This window comes from Tasmannia lanceolata, unplaced genomic scaffold, assembly GCF_043159265.1.
Source record: "Tasmannia lanceolata isolate RefF3 unplaced genomic scaffold, GAP_Taslan_0.1 ptg000006l, whole genome shotgun sequence".
In the NCBI taxonomy this organism is placed as follows: domain Eukaryota; kingdom Viridiplantae; phylum Streptophyta; class Magnoliopsida; order Canellales; family Winteraceae; genus Tasmannia; species Tasmannia lanceolata.
The window spans coordinates 23,849,794-23,876,541 of record NW_027518683.1 but is presented as its reverse complement, the minus strand read 5'-3'; the positions used below and the strand labels follow the sequence as shown (position 1 = coordinate 23,876,541).

General features: G+C 38.2%; 2 protein-coding genes across 2 annotated transcripts; both read right to left on the bottom strand.

Annotated features, from left to right (window-relative positions):
- Positions 1–544: 544 nt before the first annotated feature.
- LOC143880139 (cruciferin (DUF506)) lies at positions 545–6,526 on the bottom strand. The gene is made up of 3 exons (XM_077382911.1): positions 5,505–6,526; positions 1,713–1,929; positions 545–1,542 (listed from the first exon to the last, which is right to left on the bottom strand). Exons 1-3 carry the CDS (start codon positions 5,865–5,867, stop codon positions 1,049–1,051), a joined length of 1,074 nt encoding a protein of 357 aa, XP_077239026.1. The 5' UTR covers positions 5,868–6,526; the 3' UTR covers positions 545–1,048.
- A 5,001-nt stretch (positions 6,527–11,527) lies between these two features.
- On the bottom strand, positions 11,528–25,478 carry PSF2. The gene is made up of 9 exons (XM_077380795.1): positions 25,262–25,478; positions 25,024–25,098; positions 24,804–24,918; positions 16,948–17,047; positions 16,837–16,867; positions 16,654–16,746; positions 13,931–14,083; positions 11,870–11,885; positions 11,528–11,822 (listed from the first exon to the last, which is right to left on the bottom strand). The coding sequence occupies exons 1-9, from the start codon at positions 25,307–25,309 to the stop codon at positions 11,818–11,820; spliced, it is 636 nt and encodes a 211-aa protein (XP_077236910.1). The 5' UTR covers positions 25,310–25,478; the 3' UTR covers positions 11,528–11,817.
- Between the last annotated feature and the right edge of the window lie 1,270 nt (positions 25,479–26,748).

The following is a 26,748-nucleotide window of genomic DNA, read 5'->3' as shown; positions in this document are numbered from 1 at the left end:
CTCTCTCTATCCCTTTCTCACACTTGGCAAATTAAATATTTCCCTGAACAAAAAAATCAGGGTTGTCAAACATGGCCTTAGGTGTATTTTTGGCAACCATAAAAAACAAAACCAAGGAATCCAAATTTAACTAATATGAGAGGACAAAGTGGAGGAAAGGAGATATTTTTAGGGGACAGAGAGTGAGAGAGCATGTGATGGAACTGGAAAACGGGGAAAATAAAAAACCCTACTCTAAACAAAGAAATTCTTTTTCTCTGATTACTAGTTCCCAAATCATGCTCTCTTCACTCATTCCCCTCTCAAAACTCCCTATCACCAGCCCTCTATCCCTATCTCTCACACGAGGTAAACATCTATTCCATGGAATTTTTTTTTGTGTGTGTAATTGCCAAATATGCTCTTTATTATGTGTGAGACATGGGAGAAAAATCTAATTGGCAAAGAATATGATGTTTTGAAGTGAGACAAAACAAGATCAAACACATTGAAGTACATCATCACTTCATTTGCGAAAAAATGTTGCAAAAGTAAAGTTGGTCTCTTCATAATGAACCAAGCAGCCTTGGCATGATTACATTACAAAAGAAGAGAAAATTGACATCAGCCGAGCAGCCTTAGCATGATACAATGGATACCATACTTCTGGAAATTAAAAAATGGAACTTAGACAAGATTTTAGAGCCAAAAAAAAACAGACAACACCAACAAAACTTCTTATGCCTGTAAATATATGGTAAGGTTTTCTTCACTGTAGACATTTGAAAGAACAAATGAAATCTGTAAGAGGATGCAGCAGTGATAAGGAAGCACACCAACAGGTACCTCATGTAGCTCCCTGAAAGTGTAATCCTCACCCTCAGCTGATGAAAAACATGGAAAAGTATGTGGAACTTGAACAGGAACCCAACTTTTTTTTAAGGTTCTGGCTTATTTGATATCCGAAAGAAAACATTATTGTGTTGCAGAGAAGCCTCTGATGTTCTTGATAACACTGTTAGTGAAACAAATGAACTCTATTTCCTCCCCCAATATCTGTACAGCTTAATCAAGCCCTGAATTTGGGGTGCCTCCACCTCTCCCATTTCGCCCTCCGATTATTACTCTCACTGATTATGGGTTTCAACAATCGTTCTGTTTCGATTTCAGTTTGGAGAGATGCTTTTAGCCTTCTCAGATGTCCAATGCATTGTCTATGATCAGAAAAAGTGACATCATCATGGCTACTCCATCCGACTAGAGTCGGATTTCTCTCATAAGTAGAATGCCACTTTGCTTGCAGATAAGCAAGAGACCTCCATGGTGGAAGAGGCATGGAGTTCTGCTTGAGAGAACTTCTCGCAGCTTCTACCATTACTTGCAGGAAATGTTTCAGCTTTGTGAGGGAGCCCACGTATACTACCGGAAGAGAATTCAATATGGCATCATAGGATGCAACTGCCCGTGCTATTTCAAAGTGGCTCCGGAAGTCTATATCAATAATTAAGCGCTCACAGCTACCAGAATTGCCATTAGTGACCACATCAATATATTCATGATCACCTAGAAATCCAGATTGAAAAAAAAAATCAGGTACAGTTCACAGTTGAAGAAGACAATATTTATAGTTTTACCGCACAGTAAGAATTCAAGATAACATTCTTGGTGCATAAGATGAAATCATTATAACGAAAGGATTGGGGAGAACGTGATGGGTGTCTAAGTTAGCGTACCTCCAGGAACCTTGCCAATGCCCTGCCACTTAGACATGCACACAGCAGCATCATAACCAGAAAACCTCAGAAGCTTTACCAGAGATTGTCGAATGCAACTGGAATTGCATGGCCCAGACTTGACGAAATGAAGATCAGACTCGTTGATTGAAAGTATAAGGGTGTGGACAGTTGACAGCAAATCACTCTCATACTGATCCGCGGCATTTTTATGAAACTGCATAGGAATAAATAATTAGCAACATACTGTCAAGTGGCAACTCACAATTAGAAGTAAAAGATCATAAGCACGGTAACTTCTGAAACTCAAAACTGATTTTAGTTAACTAATGGCACAACTAAAAGAAACGATGTTTGCTTCATGAAGGAATTACAAAGTTCAAACTTTAAAACTGCAGGCTATCAGTCACTTTTGTCAAAGATTATTGAAAGGTAATCCATTACAGAACTATTGATCCAATTGCTAAGTGTTGTTAATGATTAAGGGTTCATGAGAAACCCAAGAGAAAATTTAAATTAGACTTGACTCCGTGTGAGTCATTCAATCTTAAAAAATATCTCGGTAATTTGTGGGGATCATCAGCTTTGGCTTCCCTTAAATAGTGCCTTCAAGCATGCCAGCGGGTTATTACTTGAAAAAAAAATGATAAACTTTTTTATGGCTTTGGGATTTCTCCAAACAATGAACTCCCATCTGTATGGATGTGGACTTGTTTTTTCCCTTTCCCTTCTGATAGGTGAGTTGGGAAGTGGAAAGCAACCCATCCTATGAGTAGTTGACACTAATTCAAAATCAATCTTCCATCTCAAGCAACATGTATTTTCATTTGGTCAGAAAGGGAGGATCAAATTCTATGACATAACTATTTGCACAAGAAGACTAGTGACGCAGGGAGCATGGAACGGCAACAATAAGATAGAGATCAACACGTTCCTTTTGCATCAACTAAAAATACCACAAATAAAATGACGAAAATAAGAAATAAAAAAATAAAAGATTTGATCCACGCCGCACGTTCTGCATCAACTAACACTGTCTTTTCATCCGTAAAGCTAAACTTGTAATCGTATCTATATTGCGCTTGACCAGTGTGTCATGAAGAAAGTGATATGAAGTTCTAGTCCAAGCATGTAACTCGAAGGCATATAAAATATTTGGGGATTAAAATCCTCTTTTCCCAGTTTACTTCATATTCCTTTTGCAGCCTCTTAACACACTGAAATAAAATCACTGATAAAGACAATTCTATAAGTAAATGATGTGCTGCCTCAATAATCATTGTCCTCATCATCCCCACTAACCATATCCCTTATTTTCTGCCAAAATAATCACTGTCCTCATCATCCCCACTAACCATATCCCTTATTTTCTGCCTAAATAATCACTGTCCTCACCATCCCCACTAACCATATCCCTTAATTTCCATTTATCAATTCAAAGCATAGTTGCCGGAAACTCCTTGGGTAGGTGGGAAACCTGTTTCCCCCTAAAATGTGTTTCTCATGGGTGAGAAACTCGTTCCCGTAAAACGCAGAACGCGTTTCAAAAACGTTTCCTAAACATGGTAAAAAAAAATTGGAGAAATGTTTTTCGTGTTTAAATCTGCAAAACCACATATTTCGTGTTTCATGTGTGTATTTTCTATCGCTTCTGAAACGCTTCTAATGCGTTTCCTAAGACGTTTCTCATACGATTTCCCATCGTTTTCTCGTTTCTCGTTTTCCCTATATTTTTTTTCATGTGTTTCCTTTTTCCGGTTCACGTTTCGTTTCCCGAATTCATTTCACACCCTGGTAAGTGGTAACTATATGATCCAAAGAGCTCTATCTATGCTCCAAGGTTATGCTTTTCTTTTGAACCTCCATCACGGATTAATGATCCTCGAAAGATCCAACATTCTAATAATTTTCAAAGCCTACTAATATTATAGACGGAAAATTCCTGAAATACGAATATAATAGTAGGATGTACATGAATATCATCAGAAACCTTAGTTGCATGAAGCAGAGGGGGTGAAGGGATTTGGGTGCAATGCGCAAGAGCTGCAAACCAAAAATTGTAACCATTTCTCAAAAAACAAAATGAGAAATGCAAAGCAAAAATTCTTAAGAAATTTTGGAAGCATCTAAATAAAGGGCAGTGATAAATCTCTATCTCTCTCTCTCTCTCTCTCTCTCTCTCTCTCTCTCTCTCTCTCTCTCTCTCTCAGCACTGCCCAATATGGGGGTCGATTTATCACTGCCCTAAATAAAATGTATAAAGGTTCAGAACTGGGGAAGGAGAACAAACATAACTAACAGAGCAAAAGGGGGTACAGCACCTCAGATACAGATTGCTACCACTGAAAGTCTATCAAAGATACAAGAAAGAGCAGAGCTACCCTACCAGAAGAGATAGGCAAGACCACCAGCAAAAGGAAGATTTTGACAAGTTATAGAGTTCACGGGTATTAAATCCTAGGTTTAAAAGAAACAAAAGCCCTAGTTCCATTGAAATGGGCAAAACAGTCCAGGGCTGAGTTTAAACATTAAATCATCTGTTTCGGTTTGGAGCCCAAAAACTCATGCATTTCAAAACCCAAGCCAAAGAAACTCACAACACTAAGTTTGAAACCAAACACAAACTGCTCAGTCCATGTGTCCCAATCTTCGCACCATGGGATACAAGTTGATCTTAGAAATAATTAAGATCCTAGAAAGATCCTAGAGTTAAGCATTGTAAACTAGCAATTAAAACACATGTTGCAAAAGTTAGAGATCCTAAGTTTGATCCAAGCATAGCCAACTTTTTTTTTTTGTATTTATGGCTAAGCTGGAGCTGACAGGCCAAGCAAACCTTATGAAGCACCATGTGCCGATTTCATGAAGTTAGAAGACTATTTCTTTGATACCTTTAAAATATAAACTTCTTTTATTTATGGGAGGAGAATAGATGGATGGTGCTGGCCGTAAGTGGCCCCCATTACAAGAATGCAACTTTATATGACCCAGTTGGCTTTGCAAAAGCCCTAGACAATCCAATCTGTAGCACCACCAATATCACTAACAAATCCAAAATTCATAAGCATGGACTGTTTAGATTTTAGCCTTTCTCTAATTAAAGTAGAGAATACGATATTCTAATTCTGCACCTCAAATCGATAAGCAAAATGCCTAAATGCCTTAACTATCACAAGAAGAATTGTAATCACATATTGTAAGAAATTAGTACACAAAATAGAAATAGCAATGTAATTAAGCTTGTGGGATTATCAGAAGGAGTGATATTACAATGAAAAAATATATATGAGGAATGAAAATCATCACAAGGTAGAAATCAATCAATTACAGCACAAATGCTTCGGTATGAAAAATAACAAAATGCACAATCAGGAGAGTCTGGAAGATAACAAACTCAAAATTAATCCAGTTATAATTGACAAAATTAAAATGTCTATACTCAAAACAAAACTATAACACAAAATCAAATTCACAATAAACAATAAATTATTCATATCTACATAAAAAAAACCCATAAAAAAACACCAAAATTTTCTCTGCTAGATGGGTGAGATCAGGAACATCATCACAAGAAAGAAATCAATTAAAGCACTAGTGCTTCAATATGAAAAATAACAAGATGCACATTCAGGAAACTGGAGAACATAACAAACTCAAAATTAATCCAGTCATAATTGAAGAAATTAAAATGTTTATACTCAAAACAAAACTACAGTGCATAATCAAATTCACTATAAACAATAAGTAATTCATATCTACATCAAAAACCCCATAAAATATAAAAAGACTAACCAAAATTTTCTCTGCTAGATGGGTGAGATCAGCAAAACCAGAGTCACTATCGCTACTACACCGCGAATCAGCCCCCCCACCACTCCCATTCTCCAAAAAATCGCTCACCATAAGTGCGAGGTCATGCTCACTCTCATGGCTAAAACCACCAATCTGCCCAACAAATTGCCCACCACCACCCGCCAATCTCACCAACAGATCCCCTGCAGAAGCACAGATATGGCAATCTGCTTCAGGGCTATTTAGGGTTTCCCCTTCAGCTGCAGTGGCAGCGGCGGCCATAGCCGCCCAGCGTTCAAGACCCCAAGTCCCCAGCTTAGCTCTATGCCTTGATTCAACCCTTAATTCCTCAGACAATAGCATGGAAACCAAATTTCCAGCCAAAGATTCAATCTTTACTAAACCCTAGCCCAAAATATGATTAAAAAATCGTGTAATTTCAATCCCAACACATAATAGTGAAGATTTTAAAGCCTAAAGCACACAATAAAATTCTGAATTCAATCCGAAATTCAGAAACTTTAGATCACAAATTCTGAATTTAATTCCGCCAAGAGCATTCAAATCCCAAACATGAAAATTAAGAAAATTTTACCCCCCCCAAAACTCACAATTTCGCTCCCAAATATTCGAAATCAGAAACCCGAACTCAATTCGAATTCCATAAAATCTAACGCAGAAAAACTAAAATTCCTCTCCGTCAAGATCACGAAAACTCTGAAGATTCTACGTTTAGAAACCCTAATTTCCGAGGCGGAGATTCAAGAAACATTATAATCAAAGAGCGTTTTCTCTCTTGCGAATCAGGAATCTATTCAGATCGTATAAAATTCAAAGTTATAAAAGATCTCGGTGATTGAGAATTGAAGAGCGGGAAGAAAATTCTTTGTTTCTTCTTTGAAAAAACCCTAACCCTAATTTGCGTGAGACTTTGTATCATTTTTAGGCTTTTTGATCCGAAGGGCGGAAGAAGGAAGAATGCCCGCTGCAACCCAAAGGATGAAAGGGTAAGCAACGGAATGGTGATTTATTTAAGAGGAGAATGAGGAGACATTTACGAATATGCCCTTGGGATTTATCCTAATGACTAAAAATAGAAAAATGCCCTCGGTTTCTCGATAATGACGGTAACTTCTCATCCTTTTGAACAAAACAATGGATAAGGAATTCTGAACTTGGCCGTAATCGAGGTTAGATTCAACGAATGGGATGGAAAATTGAACAGGTGAGGAATTTAGTACATAGTGGGCCCACATCCTCTGTTGATCTGGGTCGTCCATCCTAGGATTGGGCCATTGAGTCCAACAGCGGCCCTACTAGATGAACGACACAGATCGAAAGTGGGCTCCGTTTGGATACATCGTGCATTTGTATTTTGATTTGGATTTGAGTTTTGGATACAAAATACATCAATCATTCACAAAGATCATTGCAAATATTAAAATGGGACCCACTGTGGCCCACCATAGAGATTATTTCCAATTACCACACATCTCACATGGCCATCAAAGAGTGGTGGTGGATTACCTAAAATGCTACCATATTTTCCTTTTCAACTAGTCTTAATCTAGTTATCTTAGAAGGATGATATGGTCGTCCTTAAGTTAAAAGAAAGGTTATTTTAGTAATTTGAAATGTGCCTTGGCGACCAAGGAAGTTGGGTCGGAAAAACTACAAGCAAGTGTAAATAGGCGGAATCAGCGATGACGTACACGACACGGGAGCCGCGTCTGACGTGGCAGCGAGGAATTGACGTATTTCCGATCACGAGCTCAGGAAGCGGGGCCCAGGCGTAAACACATGATTTGGATGACTTGCATTTAAGCGACACGGTATTGGAAACTGTGAGGCCCAAATTGACAAATAATCGCCGACTTCTGACTTTGTATTCAATTCGCAGTAATATCACGAGGTCAACTTCAAAGTTCAAAGTCACCCTCCACCAAAATGAAGGGTTAGTCATGACCGTAAGAAGGTTTTTTGGGGCACAAATTGAACGGTTAGGATTATAATATTTTCTTACGAATATATTTTGGGCACTGATAAATCGAGAGAGAAAGACACATGGGGAGTCCATTTATCAATTTGGGGAGTCCATTTATCACTCCCCTATATTTTTTGGGGCCGATAAATATATAGGGAGATGATATTTTCACCCCTCCCTGCATTAAGCATGCGCTCCCCTTATATGATGATTTGATGTCAAAAAGTGTTAATGGGCGGGGGGAGGGGGTGGGTGAAAATATCATCTCCCTAAATATACCGTAGGGGATTAATAAATGAATGGTTTAGATCATCCAAACAGGTGGGTTTCCCTTTACGTGATTGAAAACAAAGATTTTATATGGTGCCCGACCGTCAAGTCCCGCGAAGACTGGACCCTTTGATACTTGAACCAACAGCAGCCCATTTTTTAAGAGGCTGCCGTTGGATCAAATGCCTATCGCTCATATTAAATCTCTTCTTAGAGAAATTCTATGGTGGACGTCGTGCATGCAGTCCCAAAAAATCTTCTCCACGAGATGTTCCTAACACTTTGATTCCTGGGGTATAAAATGGATAGCACAGTATAAAAAACCTCACGGATCAGATGCTTAGGACCATCCTACGGAAAAGATTTTCTGGGCGCACCCTATCTACATCAGGGCCCAACAAATGAATGGTCTAGATCATAAAATAATGTGGGCCCCACTGTTTTTGGGCTTCATGGCCATCCACCATAGAAATTCTCCTCTTCCAAACCAAAGAGGTTCACTTTTTGTCCTATTTATTTAATTCATCCTATGTAGCTGATCTCTCATGCAACAGCCGGCCTACAAAATGCCTTCTGCGATGGTCCTAGAAAATCCCATGTAGTGTATGTGCTCATTAAAAGGCTACTGATATTGGCACTACTATGTTTTGATAATTGCACTAACTAATCTTGTCCTTTATACTTTAAACAGCTGTCCAATGTTATTACAGTTCACAAAAAGCTCTTAGAACCCATTTTAAAATGAAAAGACAAGCTGATTTTGTGCAATTATTAGTACACGTTAGTGCAAATATCAGTAGCCTTGCTAGGCAATTTCACGAAAAGCCACTTCAACTCACACTTTCGGTAGAGAATAATTGTGACCAGTAAAACCTACAAAATTTTCATAGACCCAAGGAGTTGGAAAAATGGTTTGGATAAGGAATAGAAGCCAGAAGAGCCCCATTGGTTCGTAAGCCTAATAAAAAACTTTATTTATCAGTAAATTTTGTATTGCTTAATGGTTTTTGTGAAAACATAAGGCAAAACCAGATGGCAAAGGAGGAGATAACTCCTGAATCCAATGAAAAAAGAGGCCAAAAACAATCAATGATCTGCGGGCCTCTCCTTAGCCAGCAAATCCGACTACCATTAAAAATAAAAATTCATTTGGCAGACAACTTTCAAACCTTGTAAAACACATGGGTATTTTGGCTGGCCTATATTATTATTTTATTTCCCCAAAAGCCGGTAAAAGGACGCAATAATTGACTAAACAATAACCCAAATGAGAAGCTTTCTTTTGAATAACCTAATAGCCCAGTACTTAAAAATGTTCAATTGGCACTGCTTTTCATTTTTGTAATCATAAACTTACTTACATTATGCAAACTCCACATGCAAGCACCTATGAAGACTAACATAAAAAATAAATTTATGTTAATCAAACCATTATTGTTTCTAAAAAAATACTAATCATGTTATGAAGACCAACATAACAAGAAGGGAAATGATATGCTCACCCCCTTTTCCCAGGCCACCACTTGTAGCGTAAAAAGTGCAGCCATAAATACACTAGAGTGGGTCGCCTTGGGGAGAAAAGGGGGCAAATATATCACCTCCCCTTTAAAAGCTGATAGGTAAGTACTAAAAAGTGGAGTACCATTATTGAAACAAAGGTGTCAAGGGTTTTCCAGAACTTTAACAATATTGTGAAGATGAGAGGAGGGGAACCAGTTACTTTACTTGTGTCCCTAGCCCTTGTAGTTATTGAAACGCCAAGAGGGTTGCTGTCTATTTCCCCAAAGAGCCTTCCACATGAAAGAAACGGGGGGGAAACGGTTAAGCTGGTTGATGGAAGCTTTCAATAAAGGGTGACAAATGGCAGTAATGGTAATGTGAGAAAAGACACATTTCGTTGGGGGTTGCTCTCAAAGCATGTGATTCTTCTTTTTCTTTTTTTCCTAGTGTTTTATGTAGAGATATTAGGAAGAGAGACCCAGCAAACTAATTTATTCAATAAAGAAACCTTTAATCATAAAAAGAAAAGCCAAATGGCACACTGGAATCTTTGGTCTACAAGGTCCTACTAAATAGTGGGACCCTCTAAAATGATATGCTTGGACAGCAAATTTCAATGCAAATCAGGCTTTACAAGGGTATAAAATATATCTCTTCTCACTATCCTACAGTGTACGAGACAAATGTATGCATTTCGAATAGGGTCAAGGAATATAACTATATATGATTTCGAATAGGGTCAAGGAATATAACTATATATGGCATGTAACCTTTGCCATGTGTAAAGCGGTCATGTCTATGAATATTGTTGGCCCCCACAAATCCGGCTTATGTCCTTTGATCCCATCCTCATCGGATGGTTCTAAAACTTTGATCAATCATGATGAAAGTGGTGTCCTAAAGATGTATTTCAGCCACTGATTTTTGTACACCTACAACTTGTGAATGAGATATATGTTTGGCATCAGACCTAGACCTACTGAGTCACCCTATGATGTCTATTCAGATCATCATTTTGGTATATTCAAGCACATATGCCACATGGGCATTGGATCATGGTCTTTTTCGTCATGTATAAAGTGGTCATGTCTATGAATATTGTTAGCCATCACAAATCCGGCTTATATCCTTTGATCCCATCCTCAAAGGATGGTTCTATAACTTTGATCAATCATGATGAAAATGATGTCTTCAGGATGTATTTCAGCCACTGATTTCTGTAAACCTCAAACTTGCGAATGAGATATCTGTTGGCATCAGATCTACACCTACTGAGTCGCCCTGTGATGTCTCATCTGATTAACATTTTAGTGTCATCAAGCACATGGGCATTTGATCATGGTCAAGATCGAATAGCAAGTGGATAAAATTCACTTGATGCAACATGAAAGTTTATCTTAATGGAACGTTTCAATGTCATAAGAGAGGAAACTTCTGAGAGATGGATTAGTACTAAATGAAGGTGTAGAGCATGTTAAAAATGAAGGGTAGTAGGTTCCTCACGAGTTAGTTATTTAATTAAATGAATAACAGACCTACTAATGGGAAAGAACACTGGATTAATACTAAGTGTAGGTCTAAAGCTGCCTCAGAGTTTGTTATATGATGAATGGCCATATTTTCCCTTAGAAAAATATGAAGGGCATAAGTACAACTATCTGACATTCCTTGCTATGGATGGCCCATGCACCAAAATGCTCCCTCATCAGATTATCCTAATCCGTTGATGTGTAGTTGTTCTTCTGACGAATGTAGACCACTGTTTTTGCAATTTTTAACCATCAATTTTAAGGCCCTTCGATTCAGATTGTGACATCCGATGGCGAGTGCCCCAACCGATTATTGGCCCAATAATCGGAAGGGGCCCTCACGATCGGTTGTCACAGTCTGAAACGAACAGGGCCTAAGCCTATGCATTGGAGGCCTAGCTTCTTCTTCCTCTTCTTCTTTCAATTTCTTCCTTCTTGAATTTCCACCAGCCAATAATTTTCTAGGGGAAAATATGGCCAAGCATCGTATAACAAACAACCAGCTATTTAATACCCAATCTCGGCTCTAGTCTACATTTCCTGCTCTTCCATTTTCCACTTTTGAGTCATGGATTTGAGGAGGATCTGAATAGTTTTGCTATATCTGATGAGATAGTTCTACAGCGAACTGGGTTCATATGAAAGTTTCCAAAAGCTAACCACCAAGGTGAACCCGAACAAAGCAAACCAATGAGCCAAGTAACATAGTTATCTACCAGCAATTCTACCAAAACTGTAGAAAAAAAAACAGGTGAAATTAGGCACAGTCACTGGCCAAAAAACACCAAAGCCTTTCTTAAGACCACTTGCAAGTTTTACAGGGCCAAGTAGTCAAAACACTCCTACTTGACAAGATGTTACTTATAGTCTAAAAAGTGAGCAATGAAGGAAGGAATGTGTTAAAGGTAATGCGAAGGAAAACAGTAAGTACCTTAACAGCTAGTGGATATTTCTGCCCCGCAGAAGATGTGAATTTAGTTGGAAAGACAGCCAGCGTACGACAAAATCCGCATAGGAGCAGTTCCATAAACTAACAGCCAGCGTACGACAAAATCCGCATAGGAGCAGTTCCATAAACTAACGAGGCTTCAGATTGCGCTGGAAAACAAAAAAACAAAAAATCAGTACAATTAGAGAAACATATGGTGGATTCAGCCTTAATTTTTTGCCTTTTTATTAATATGTATCATAACAGGTGCTCAATGGCATTTGGAGCTCTATCCCAGAAATAGCACACAGGCAGAAAAATGTAATGCAGAGAGAAGAGCACATTTTTTGTCATTCTATAGTGGATATAACCGTGCTAGAGTGACATGGGTATGGGAGTATCAGTGTGTGGGTGCATCTCTGTACATTAGCAGCAGCAGTCTATGCCGCTGCCCACATGACATCACTTGTACGCTAATGTCTAATATGTTTGAGCAACCAAACTATCTCAGTAATAACATGTTAAATTGGGATGGTCAACGTATGATTTAAGACATCATATTGGGATGGTTATTCTAGTATTTGAGACATCCGAACTGGGACATGCAGAAATTTTAGTTTCCATAAATGTAGCTTATCTACAATAAAAAATGGGATTTGCTACCGTCCATCGCAGAAGGCTTTTCGTGGATCGTCTGTTGCATCTGACAGCAGCCACACAGGCTCACTTTTCAGCAGACTTTGTCTTCATTCACAGGATGGCTGCTGTCAGAAGCAACAAACGATCCGCGAAAAGCCTTCTGCGATGGACGCTAGCAAATCCCATAAAAATTTGTACACACATGGTTGTTTATATCCAACAATTATTCGAAAATGTTTGCAAAAACTCCACTTTAGCGTCAAGATCTCTAAAATTACCTCGAAAATATATGGTCAAGTCTCTACACATGAAGAGAATGATCGGAAACTGCAATCTCAATATTTATCTTAAATCTTCCAAATTCCAGGACATGGATGATAATTTTATCAGTAAAACGTATAAACCTAAAAAGCACCAGATTGAATTTCTAGTGTAAAAATGAATTTCCTACACAAAATAGGGATTACTCGATATAAAATTGGTATCAGAACCAGGACATCAGTATTCCACTAATAGCGCAAGTGTGAACAATGTACCATACTAGAAAGCAAGGAAGAAATAAAGATAAGAGAAATCAAAACTAATTCTCTTCAACCTCCTATTGATCTCACTGCTTAAAAACAGAAAACTCCTCGGGTTAATCATTGACTCGAGCAATTCGAAACTTTTAGCCTACCTATACAATCAAAAACTCCTTTCACTCGCTTGAGTAAAAAAACTTGTCATCTCAATCTTTGACTAGCCCAAGTCTATCCAGTTTTACCTTGGGAGACTTCTTCTACAAGTAGGAGCTTTTAAGCAGTGGGCGGTCTACAATATTATGTATAGTTTCACAATAGAGACTATTGAAGGCTACACATGACCAAGTGACCAACACTTAAATTTGATAACCATCCATCATTTCTAACAACTTCCATCATGGAGCCTTTCAACCATAGGAAGAGGTCATATCTATCCAAAAATGTAATTAGCAAGCTCTGTCGCGCCAGTAGAGCATGAAAACAGCTCAGTGGTTCAAAGAAGAGACCTTATAGTTATACAGTAATGATCTATTTCTAAACCTTTTTGTTTCTCAAAATCCTACGTAGATCAGAGATTGTGCTTTCACACGAGTCATAGCATGATTCTTCCAAACTCCATCCATCCCATGACGTTGCGTGTATCAATTCCAACTGTGTTAGCTTATCCTACTCTTACATTTAATAGAGACTTGATTTAAGAATGAGAAACTAACACGGGTAGAAGTACCTAAATTTATGGGTGCGGAGCGTACCCGTGCCATGTATCAGGTTCACATAAAATCTTTTATTTTTTAAGAAGTTCCTGAAGTTTAGATGTTTCTGGTCATTTTCTCCAAATCGATGAAGGTTATGTAATTTGCTATTTTTTTCCTTGCCAAATTGGTTTTTTCATGATAGGAATAAAAATTACACTCCATTTTGCAAACACACAAATTGATGGCGGAGAGGAAAATGACGTGATAGGGCTTCTGTTGAGAATACTGCAGCAACTTTGCCAAATTAGTATTTATAGCTCTACCTACTTGGATGAACAACAAAAAAGTCAACCAACTTACTCGTGGGGCCCGATCTGCTACTTGAGGGCGTTTAATACCCATTGCATCAGGTTGCGGTATCATCTCCGGGCTATCATGCTTATAAAAAGCCTGTAAGGTTCTCACAAAAAATGGGCGCACTATGTTCACTTCCATTGCTGAGATATTTTTCAGCTGCAAGGAGAGCATCAAAAGGTAATGATAAATATAAATGGCTAAGAAGTTATAATAGCAGAAACCGGTGCAATGAATCAAAGATATGTACAAATTATGTATATCTAACAGCAATGAGAAGACAGCCTTCTTGGTTGTAGACAAACGAAGGGAACAGCCAAAAGAAGGAAACCATGATCTTAACAGGTAGTAAGAGACCGAATGCCTGCCTTTTTCAAATACATGAACAACCAGTGAAAACAACTGGTCTGAGGCTTTAAGGCTCCATAATCTTTAGTGGAGAGGGCATGTGTATTCATGACTCATGAGCTATGATTTGTGGACACGGACACGAGCGTCGCGTGTCGACACGGACACGGAGTGTTGGACACGGCAACCCCCCAAACTTTAGAAACAGGGACACGGCTAAAATAGAAAGTATATGTAATCATGATTTGTGCATATGGATTCATGTGTCCAATTTTGACATGGATACGAGTTGTCTAAATGAGGTAAACACAATATTCAATAAAAAAAGAGAATGTCACACTTGACATGGTACAAAAACATGTTCACACTCCCACATTAAGTATAACACTTACAGCAATACAAGTAAAAGTGTCCAAAGGAGTGTCGACACGTGTGGACACACGTATCGTGTCAGACACAGCAGGACACGTGAGTCGGCAATAAATTCGAAGTGTCGGCCAAATCATAGCTCATGAGACATAATAGTGTCCCAAATGTTAAAGCACTCGTAAATAGGCTCCATTCGTGCAAACAAGAAAGCTTTGCCAACTGAGCATATATGAGTATGGGTTATGAGGATTTATGTATTTCATAACACAAACATGTGTACTGGATTTTTGGCACAAAGATTCAGAAAATAATAATTCATCAGACAAGCTTGTGATAACTAGACTATGCTTTAGATTTTTAGCACAAAGTTTCAGAAAATAATAATTTATCAGAATACTTTGTGCACATTATAAGCACATTTAGTTGTTAGTCACCTAAAACTTGGTTATTGGATGAGGTAATGAATTTGACCCTTTGGAAGAAATTATGGACCAATGGAAATCATTTTCACGTGAGGCAGGAAGTGAAAACAAGTAGGCTGGGGAAGAACCATGCAAACAGTTAGCCTCCCTATTTTCTAGTAAAAAATAGTACATACTAGTGATGGATTGACAATGAAGATGTGCAAACACTTGTGGTCAATTATTTTCTGAGATATGAAGTAACTCCCATTCCTTAGAAAAAGTCGGTGTCATAATCATTTCCAAGTGCACAATGCCACTAAAGTACAAAAGGGCAGCCCAGCGCCCGAGGCTCCCGCCATTGCGGGGTCTGGGGAGGGCTAGATGTACGCAGCCTTACCCCTGCTTTGCAGAGAGGCAGTTTCCGTGACTCGAACCCGTGACCACCAGGTCAAAATGGAGCAACCTTACCGTTGCGCCAAGGCTCACCCTCTACAATGCCACTAAAGTACATGAAGAAAATAAACAGCCCCAAGAATCGTAAAATGCATTATAGGAAGGAAGAGATTTTCCAGGGGGGCAAGAACACCATTACAACTGCTGACATCAGCGGAGGGGCTCAGGTGCTCAGTTAAACTGGAAATTCTCCAACCCTGGTTCTTATTTAATGCTGTTAACTAGGGCAGTTTTTCCATTTTTTGAAGTTGTTTAACTGGGCTTTAATAATACAACCCAGATGTTGGGAAAACATGTTTAAGGATGGGCTTTTACAGCAGATTTCAATGATGTTTTGGTTGAATTGGGACTATCAAGCATGAGAATCAAGTTGGAAAGAATATTACTGAAGTTTTAAGGAGATCTAGTTGATTTAGAACCTTTTTTTTACTTGGTAAGTCTGTAATTTCTGAGTTCTCAATCAAAAATCCTAGTTTAGGGTTTTGGGCTGCAATAGGAAAATAGTTAGCTTAAGATCTATTGTTTATTTTGAGACAATTGATTTCCTAATACAAGTTTCTGAGTTTCAGAACTTGTAGTTCTTTGCTGCTCATTCCTCTTCAGCCTAGAAGCCACTTCCTCCTTCTTGAGAACACCAAACTTAGGCAAGGAAATATGTGGGCTGAGATTGATTTTATCCAGGATATATGAGCTTCTGAAATTATCTTCTCAGAAATTTCTACAGGTAAAATTCGTGGATTTCTGCATCTCTTTAAGCTCAGTCCTTGTGTTTGGAAGGATTTCCTACACTTTCTGGGAGTACCAGTCTCATAAGTGATCTGAGTTGTTTCAAGTCTGACAATTTCAATGCCTTTAACTTTCTGTGTTGTGGAATTTGGTGTTTTTTGGAGTTTCCAGAGGACTGAAATTCATGCTTCCTGAAATCTCGGGAGGGATCCTAAAGTTTGCAGTCTGATAATTCCGAGTTATTGAAAATTGGAGAGTAAAATTCCCAAAAGATTCTTGAATTCCTGGCTTATTTTACAGCAGTGTGGTGACTACTATTTTTACAGCCCTACTTGCATCAGTATACTTGCTAGTGAATTTTATCAACATTCAGAGAAAGCACGGGCACTTTGGAACTTGGAAACTATGCGTAGAAAGCAAGTAGATTACCTTCACAGCATGTGTGCGAGAAGAAATTGTCTCTAAGCCAGTTTCAACCTTATGAAAACGTACATCTCTGATGTCCTCAATCAAAGATCTCACCTGTAAGAAAGCTAAATAAGAAGCAATCTATGATAAAATGAAATTATCAAATGCATAAATCAACCAAGCATAAATTGTCTCATGACTCACCATATATGTTTCTGGGATGTCATCACGGGCACTGATAAGAAGGGAATTAAAGTCAGCATCAAAGTACCAGAAAAGGCAAAAAGGAAGTAAAAGATGAGTTTCATTACATACTGGTCAAATAAAAGCCTTGAAATTTCCACGTAATGGAATGGTAACGGCTGAAACTCTCCAGGAGACTCTCGCTCTGCTTCCAAGACCTGTGTCAACCTCTCTGGTCCATGAAGCAGCAAAGAAATAAATGAACGTGTTACAATCTTGTTAATATTTCTATGACTTGTGAAATTCTTACAAAATGATGAAACTTTGCACTGCAACTCACACTGGCAGATGCATCATCCAATACGATTAAAACAACAGACAGAATTACATTCACCTCAACCTCCAAGCATTTTTTCAAATAGAAGAATCACATCTCACTCCCATCAGGCAACAAAAATAACTACACCTTAAAGAGATAGTAATGCCACTAGACTACTAGAATCCACAACCTAGAATGGCCAGCTGGAGAATCAAACTCAGCAAGTGTGAAAAGTCAACGCAAGCTGCAACTTATGAGCTGGAGAGAGAATTTTACATCTTCAAACTATCAATTATGAGGATCAAAAGTCGTTCAATAGCACAAGTCAAATAATGAAAGCAAACCATGAGAACTGTTCTATTGGTTTGCAGCTGTTACATATATCTGTCTCCAAAAAACTCTAGAAAAATATTACATTATCTCAAACAGTGTCTAGGACTGTATTCAGTCAAGAATTCAACCAAGGCAAAACTGGGTTGGCTCAACCATAAGTACTCATAAAAACCCAAAAAACATTCAAGATAATACTTGCAAATTAAAAAAAAACAACGTTGAAAATGCTCTGGATAAAACTGATAATGGTAGACCCCAGTACTAAAAACAGCTTGACATCATCAACATGGTCCCTAATGGGTCCACTTTTCCAACCCCTTCGCTCCTTCTGATGCAGATTCCAATAATATTGCTGGTCATTAGAATTCACATTTCTTTCCTATGTTGGAGAGAATTCGGCCTCAAGTTTCTAGATTCAAACTCATCACAGGGTTCAGCATTATTCCTCAGTCGTTCAAGATGTTCTCGCTTGAACCTCCATCAATGATGAAGTTACATAGTTTTTCTAGAAAGTACACTTCGAGAATTAATTGATTGCAAACCACACCATCGTCAATTACGATATAAACACAAAAGAGTTCACCTAATCATCAAATTTCCACATCCTTGATCCCATCTGAATTCTTCATCACCTTCAAAATTTTCTTATTTTGACACCTCATGGGCTTGTTCTTTCATTTGTATACCTCATGGGCTAGTTCTTTCGTTGATCCCATCTGGATTCATTGGTATACCTTTCAAAAAAAAAGTTTTCATTGCAATACTCTTTATTGACTCCAATATCTTATTTTACAATACACCAATAACAAGCGTCAAGTGTTTAATTCTAGAAGCAGCCCATGATTCTTATTTCCTCCACGTGAATTAGGCTTCAATCAAGACATAGTAGTAATGGTTTATTATTGTGCACATGGTACAGTTTCAACACTGGAAGCGGTGATATTGCATTGAATGTACCTCGACAAGCAAATTTTGAACCCAAACCTCCCTCTACCTTCAACACATAGTAATAAACATGATGATGTCTTTGAATATCACTTCTCGTTAAATCAATAAACAATCCATTGAGATGCTTTCTAGTGTTCTTGGGACTCACTAAGATCATCCTAAGAAGACAATGAGTAGAATTCCTCTGTATAGTCTTTTGACACTTTCTAGCACACTGCTTTCAGTTGTGACAGTATTGATAGAGGTCTGAAGCATAATTAATGAGTATGAGTACCTTCTGAAGCACCTTTCGGTTCTTCAATGATCTTCTTTGCAATATCAGAAATTATTGTTTTGGATCTTGTCACATCAATGTATAAGTATAATCCAACAATAATGTTGCAATAAACTTCACCTTCTTCTGATATAGCATCTACTTGTATTCAGACTAGTGTGCAATCAGAGTAGGCTTGAGTTAGGTTTGGTCAAATAGAAGTCTAGAACCCAACTGAAATTTTTTTGAAACCCAACCCAACCTGAACTCTCCAACACTAACCCAACCAAGAGTTTCTTTACAACCCAAAACGATCCCAATTTTAGTAAATCCGAGTTGGAGTGTGGCTGAAGATCGAGTTGATGATCATTTTTATAGTACTTGATCAGTGTTTTTAATGGCAATGAATGCAAAAATAAATATTAGAGATGAAAAGGTAATGACGAAGTCTGTATAATTTATAGAAACGAGATGATTTGTATCAATACATATATCATAAATGTATCCATCCGTGTTACTTGCCCAAAAATTTCCTTTCTCTCTTTTAATTGTTTTCTAAGGTTTTACCTGTCACATTGCCTCCTTCAGGATGAAAAGACAAAGGAGATTGATGGAGGTCATGACATTGGACGTCTATAGTACTTTGATGGAGTCCCTGTGATTACTGAACTTCATAATCACATTTCACCTTATCATCGGCATTGATGTTTGTGCCATCCTGCCTTGAAGTGGTTGAAGATCATGATGCCTTCTTTATCATCAGTTTCAAAGTTAAGTTGTGAAGTGTGTGAGTTCAATAAATATCATAGTATGTCATTTCCTTCTCATCTTGATTGTCGTCACTCGTTGAAGTATTCCACTATCTTTAGTTCATTCTAATGTTGGGTCCCTCTCATGTTACTAGCCAGTTTGGTTTGAAGTACATTGTTGCATTTGTGAATGATTGTTGGAATAACTTAGGTTTATTTAATGAGAGATGTGTGGAGTTCTTTTTTCTTTCCAAATCATTTCATATCGAAGTGAAATCAATAAAAATTTCAGCAAATTGTCAATATTTCAACACAACACCAACATGGTACCAGTATGATCAACATATTGGTTGACATTTTGTAACAAAACCACTTCTGGTAGATTTCTTATCAGTGACAACCAATGACATAGGTCAGCCGAAACCGACATATGCCGATCGACATTTGACCCTGTGATTGTGTCTTCTATTTCTAAACTCAACTCGTATTTACATGTTGTGCAAGACACTCAATGACGGCTACTGAAATTTGGGCCCTCGAACAAAATCATACTTGGACCTCACTCCATTTCAGAAAGATAGAAATCGCATCGCCCTAACAGTGTATTGAAAGGCCCCAAAGGTGTAGGTCTCAAGGTGAGGCGTTCCAAATACGCTATGAGGAATGAAGAAAGTATCGTTATTCCATAAAAGCGTAGGCTTTTTTTTGGTGGTGGTGGTGTGGGGTGTGTGTGTGTGTGTTGGGGGGGGGGGGGGGGCGGTGGGGGTGTTGTTTAGCGGGGTAAAAGGGTGCGAAAGGCGCAAGCCTTTCGCCGCCTCCAACGAAGGCATACAGCTTTTAGGCCTTCGCACAGAATACATCAATTTCATGACCCGAACACCCCAATTTTTGCGCTTTTACTCTTTTTGTCATTTCTTTCCTTAAACACTTACCAAGGTTTAAGTTAAGATAAGTGTGGTCTTACACAACCCATTCGTAGATCTAATATTTATTTTTAAAGAGTTTAGAATGTTTTGGGGTTTTAGGGAGTTTTTTGCCTCCATGAGACATTCAATCTAATTGCAAATCTTGTAACCATACATAGCCATGTCGCGATTATTGGTCATTACACCAGTTGGATGTCCACAATGATTTCCTTATAAGGACTTGGATGAGGAAGTGTAGATGACTATCTTGCTAGTATTTTCCAAACGGGAGGAAACTCGTGTTTGACGGTGAAGCAAATTTCTCTATGGGCTCAAATAAGCCTCTAGACCAGTTTGCAAAATTTTCCATAGCCCTTACTACAACTGGATTTACACAATAGAAAGCCAACTATTGCCTCTTTACTCAACATCCTACATTAGATTTCATTGTGGTCTTGTCTATGTCAATGTAATCATAATCACCGAAAACAATCTCCAAGCCGACACTCTCAAAACATATCTTAATCACCAATTCCATCTTAAAAATCTTGGTCCACTCAAGTATCTTTTGAGAATTAGAGTTGCTTGCTCATGCCAACTTTTCCCATGGAACAAAGCCTGTTGTTGACTTCGACAAATGGTAGACCGCTTTCTAATTCCACTCCATGACTCCGCTGATGCGGTTGAGCGGAAATGAGGCTAGAGGTGGTAATGATGATGACAGGATCTGCTCAAAATTAACTAGCAACACACATGATCATGCAATGGGAATAAGGAGGGAATGTATCAATCGGTGAAGCAGTTTAAAGTGAATTAACACAATTCCATCACATATTGCTCTTCCTACATGCTGCTGAACTGCCCTTATAAAAGAGATTGCACAAGTTCAAGAGAAGTGCAATTGGGCAGATTCAGATTAGTGACTAGGTTCTGAATCCAAAAAAAAAAAAAAAAAGAACCCCACCCCTGTCAGAAACTCACTTTGTGCTATGTAAAGGAACCAGATTTTACACCAATATACTAACTCAAGGAGATCCAATTTGTACAGGATCCAGGCTCAATAACAGTCTTCAGCTGAAACAGTTTAAGGAAAACAGTAAGTCAGAAATTCTCCGTATTGTGTCTGAAACAATTTGAACTGAGAATGTAATTTCTGTTGCTCTTTGCTCATGTTAATCCAACTCTTGGTTGGAAGAGAGAGAACTGACAGACGGCAAGCTATGATTTAGCCGAAACTTTGAATTTATTGTCGACACACGTGTCATGCCGTGTCCGACACAATACGTGTGTCCACCCATATCGACACTCCTTTGGACACTTTAAAATGTAGTGCTAGGAGTGTTAGAGTTAGTGTCGGCGTGTGGACACGTATTTTTGTAATAATAATTAATTTTATGTGTATGTACGTGTCACCATTTCTAGTTTTTTAGATGTTGCCATGTCAGATAACTCATATCCATGTCGAAAACCGACACACGAATCTGTATCGACAAATTATGATTATATATACTTTCTATTTTATCCGTGTCCCCATTTCTAAATTTTGGCTGTTTGCTGTGTCGACACGCGAAACTCGTGTTCGTGTCCACAAATCATAGACGGAGAATGCGTTATTTAATCTTTTATACTCTTAACAATCCTCCACAAGTGTGGCCCCTCTTTCTTTGGGTTGGCCTAGTGGCACGTGTAGCCCCACTTTTGGGTTGACCATTGCATGTGGATTTTTTACATCAAGGAGGTTTGAACTCAAGACTTTTGCTCTGATACCATGTGAAATTTTTATTTTCCACTAATCTCTAATTAATTTCACTGAGCAGTAAAGTGTGCTTAAATAAAGCAGTTACAGATAAACATAAAAGGGATAAGGATGAGGAAAAGATATACCTAATCTAAACTACTTGCCTAATCTAGCTAGTAGCCTAATCTAACCAAACTACCTCTCATCTAATACTAGATCATCCAACGGTCACACTTTGTCATATGTGATCTGACAAATCTTAACATGTTATAGACTCTAATTCTCCCAGAAGATCAAGACCTCAAGGAGTAGATTTGGGTTTCAGCTGCCAGCTAAAATTACTTTCAAGCTTCAAAACTTCAGGATGTTGTTCCACTGATGATTGGATCAGCTCAAATAGTCACAGTACAGATCCAAGTGTAATTCGCAGCAGCAAGCACAATTATACATCTCCAACCGACTTCAATTCATTCTCAGCTCCAGTTGTCATTAGTCGTGGACTTAAAGAAAATTTCAAGCATGCGTCTGAGAATTAAATGTATCAGATCTACTAATTTGCACTTGCAATATTCATCAACAGAAGGCTTTTGTAACAGGAACCGAGAGGTTGGAATGTTTGCTTTCTGGACAGACCTATCGGTTTTGAAAATTAGAGCTAATATTTGATGATCAGATCTGAAGAAGAAGTCACTGATCTGATCAAAGTGACACCAATTCAGCCCTCCCTTAGATTTGAACTTAAGCCTTGCTCAAAGTTCAGATCCAAACATGTCATGAACCAACTTCAAAATAATTGAAAGTGAAAGGAGATTACAGGACTTCATGAGAGCGTTCCGTCATATTCCATTCATTAGTACTCAGTTCTAGCAGCAGAATCCAGATCCAACAAAAGAAAATTAAATGATGAAACCTCCGAATATGGAATCAAGCTTCAGAGTTTCAGATTTGGAAATTCTTTCCCGACTCCTGCCCTAAAAATGGGGTGGGGACCTTATCTTAAAGAAAAAAAGTTCACTAGCTCGAACAGAAAGTGTAAAATGAAACACTTATTTCTGAAATCGACCAAACTTGCATAAGATTTTTCAACAATCCAGGAATGTAATTGCAGATCAGAAGATTTACTTACAGAGAAGATGAATGCAGGAAGGGAATACCATCAGATTTCACTAAAATCCTCCAAAGATAACAGGAACTACATGATAGAGCAGAATTGTGGTTTCCTTGGAATTTCAGCGGCTACATTGCTCCGAGCTCAAGTGAGGCGATCCTAGAGCTTGTCAAATCACATTAAAATCTTTCATTCAGCAAGAAAATAGCAAGGAAGATCGATCAGAAGGCTAAAACACTTGACCTGCAATGATCTTTTCTTCAAGGAAGCAGAAATTTCTCCTCCAAATCTCAGAGCTAAACCTCTCTTCAAATTCAAAAACTAATGAAAAAAAAAGTGAGCGGAAGAGGCTTATATAGACTGCCTCATTACAACATGAAATCCTTAAATTACTTCTAACGGACAAGTGCAGGTCATGTGACTTGGCATATGTTCACGTATTGCCACTAGTGAACTAGTAAAGCATGCAAACAAGATTTCTTCAAAGAAACTCCTCTCAACCATTGGATTTACTTGGCTGGCCCGCCTCTTGTGTAAATGGACAGAAGATGCACAGGATGCACTGCATCAACAGCCTAATTGGTAGTGGCATCTATCTCTAACTGCTTGCTATTTCAAGCAATAGCCCGGCCAAGGTCCCTTCATTCCAGCCCATAGCTCATTGAAACCACAGGTTTTTTGTGGTCCAACGGAGAAAATTGTTCTGACTTCTGATAGACATTGTTCACACTTTCCTTGGCAACTGCTCGATTCCTTGGAAAACAAAGAAGCAATCTACAGTATTCCAAATATTCGTCAAGGCAGACTCCATGGCTTCTGCAACCTAAGAGATCATAGAACGCTGCTATCTTCTATGACAACCAAGCTGCTCTATGCATTGCCGCCAACTCCTTATTCCATGTGTGCATGAACCACATCGAGCTTGACTACCATTTCATATGTGAGAAGATTCAAGTATTGCACACTTCCTATGTTCTCACTTCTCACCAACTCGCTGATATCTTCACCAAATCATTGGGCAAGGATAAATTTCACTTGCTGATCCAAGAGGTGGGTGTTCTTGACATATACACCCCAACTTGAGGGGGATTGTTAGGAGGCAGGTATATCTTATTTTTCCAACTAAAAATTGTTATGAATCACATACCACGATGACAATGGTTTTCCAATCAAGCAAATTCAATCTTTGGATATCTTTCCATTGGTAACAGATTGTAATAGCACTTAAATAGATCTCCCCCTTTTCTATATTTTCTAGGTTTCTTGTATGATAGATGTGCAAGGAAAATTTTTCATAGCTTGAAATACAAGTGGGTGCCATCTATTCAATTATCCAAATTGTTTATCAGTTAGGTTGTTCAAACCGATCTGAATGTTAGAGGGTTGATCCTGACCCTCTATAGATTGGAGGGTCAGGATCAACCTATGGAAATAATTTTTCGGGCACAACCTATTTAACCGTATTTTAGGATCTCGATTGTTGATATGTTATAGATACCTCATATGAACAAATGAAAGAACACAAATCATTCTTCCAAATTTATCAAAATGAAAAAAGGGGGAAACCCTAGCAGAATCATTATGCAAATGGAGCATTAGTATTGAAACTGAATTCCTAACTTAGAGAAAACTCACCAACAGACATCCAATCAGGGGGTCGAATTGCGCATTTGCCTCGTTTCTTCAACGCTACCGCAAGCCAAAGAGGTACTTTGGTAGTTATTTGGGGAAGAAATGGACCAAAATCACCCTGAGATGGTTTCCAAATATCAGTAATCATCTTCCAGTACAAAGTACAAACCCTAATAAAAACAAACAGAGGAAAAGCATCATCAATAATAAGTAATGGAATTACGCATATCATATGAAGAGCATCCATTCTCATATTTGGAACAATTTCCACCATTTCATCCTCCGCGAGAAATTCCACCTAAAAATTCAATTTTCAATTCAAAAGAACAGAATCAACAGCAAATAAGTTCCTACAAATGAAATATCATCATATGAAGCAGACATAGATAATTGAAATTTAAGAAATGGTGTCAAAAAATTTCTGGATCAAGAGCGAAAAAATCATTGAAAATATAAGGTACCTCTGGTGCGGTGAATGTGGACAGATGAGGATCAGATTGTCCGGCCATTTCTTAGGGTTCCAGATAAAATGGCGCGAGAGATTTCTTAGGTAAATCGAAATGCAGAGCTGAAAATCGAATTAGGGTTTTAAATTGAAAAACCCTTTGGCGGGAAATGGTGATTTTAGGTAGGGCATTGTGTTAGTACACGTATATAACAGAGAAGATGGAAATGGTGATTTTATATGATGTGTGCGCGTGAGAGCCAGTATTTTTTTAGAAACTACAATGGGTCCACTTCTTAGATTGATCCAAACCATTCGTTTTGTCGGACCACAACGAAAATTGGCTGCATTACATAAATCCTAACCCTCCGATCTATAGAGGTTTCTAGTTTCATGACATATCTGAGTGTTTGGACCATCCCTATGTCAATTATTTATGGGGTACAAGTTATTAATGTTATGGCTAAACAGATGAACGGTTTGGATCATCCTATGAAGTAGGCCCTACTGTACTATTTTAAAAAATACTGTACTTTACACCCAATAGCCCAATACTCCTCCATCTTCCCCACACCCATTCCTCTTGTCTGTGCTCTATCAACAGTATGGGGCCTTTTTGGTTGATCGGCAGCTCCATCTCTCAAGGTTACATGACTTATTGGCCATGCATCTTATTTGTAAGGGATTTGCTAGCCTTCGTTGCAGAAACGCATTTTGTGGATGCTCTGTTGCATGTCAGCCAAACAGGCTCACTTTTTAGCAGATTTTGTCTTCATTCACTGTGTGGCTGCTTTAACAAGCAACAGAGCATATGCAAAATACCTTTTGCAATGGACGCTAGCAAATCCATATTTATAAATGCTTGCTATCTTATTCAAAAATATTTGAAATGCTTTGCCCAATTTTGCAAGTCGTTTTCATTAAGATACTTTAATAGTTTTCCACCTACATCTTGCAACTTCATTGTTCTATAAAGATTAGGGGTGTCAATGGATCCAGATGGTCCGATGGATCGTCCGAATCCGAACGTTAATGAACGGGATCTAAACATATGAATAGGATCCATTGGCATATTCCGGATCATCAAATCTGGGATCCAACAAAATTCGGATTGGGTATGGGCGAGCCACATATGCCCATTGGATAGTCACGATCCGAAATGGTTTGTAAAAATACCCTCCAAATTTTGTTAATGCTAACTGTTCTATGAAGGGTATTTTGGTCAAAACCTCTCTTATCACTTAATGAATCGGATGGGAATGCGATTTCACTCATTTCAGTCGTTTCATTTCATACTTTCACAAAGGAAAAGAGAGATGGGTTTTGTTCTTTATGCATCATATTCTTTGATAATAGTTATACATTATATTTGTGGTATGTAATTTTGATTAGTTTTATTGTTTACAAGCATTATTATACACATAGATTAAACATATATAAATTTTTAATTTAGCTGAAGAAAATGCAAAGAGACACACTAATAGTAGACTGCCATTCTAACTC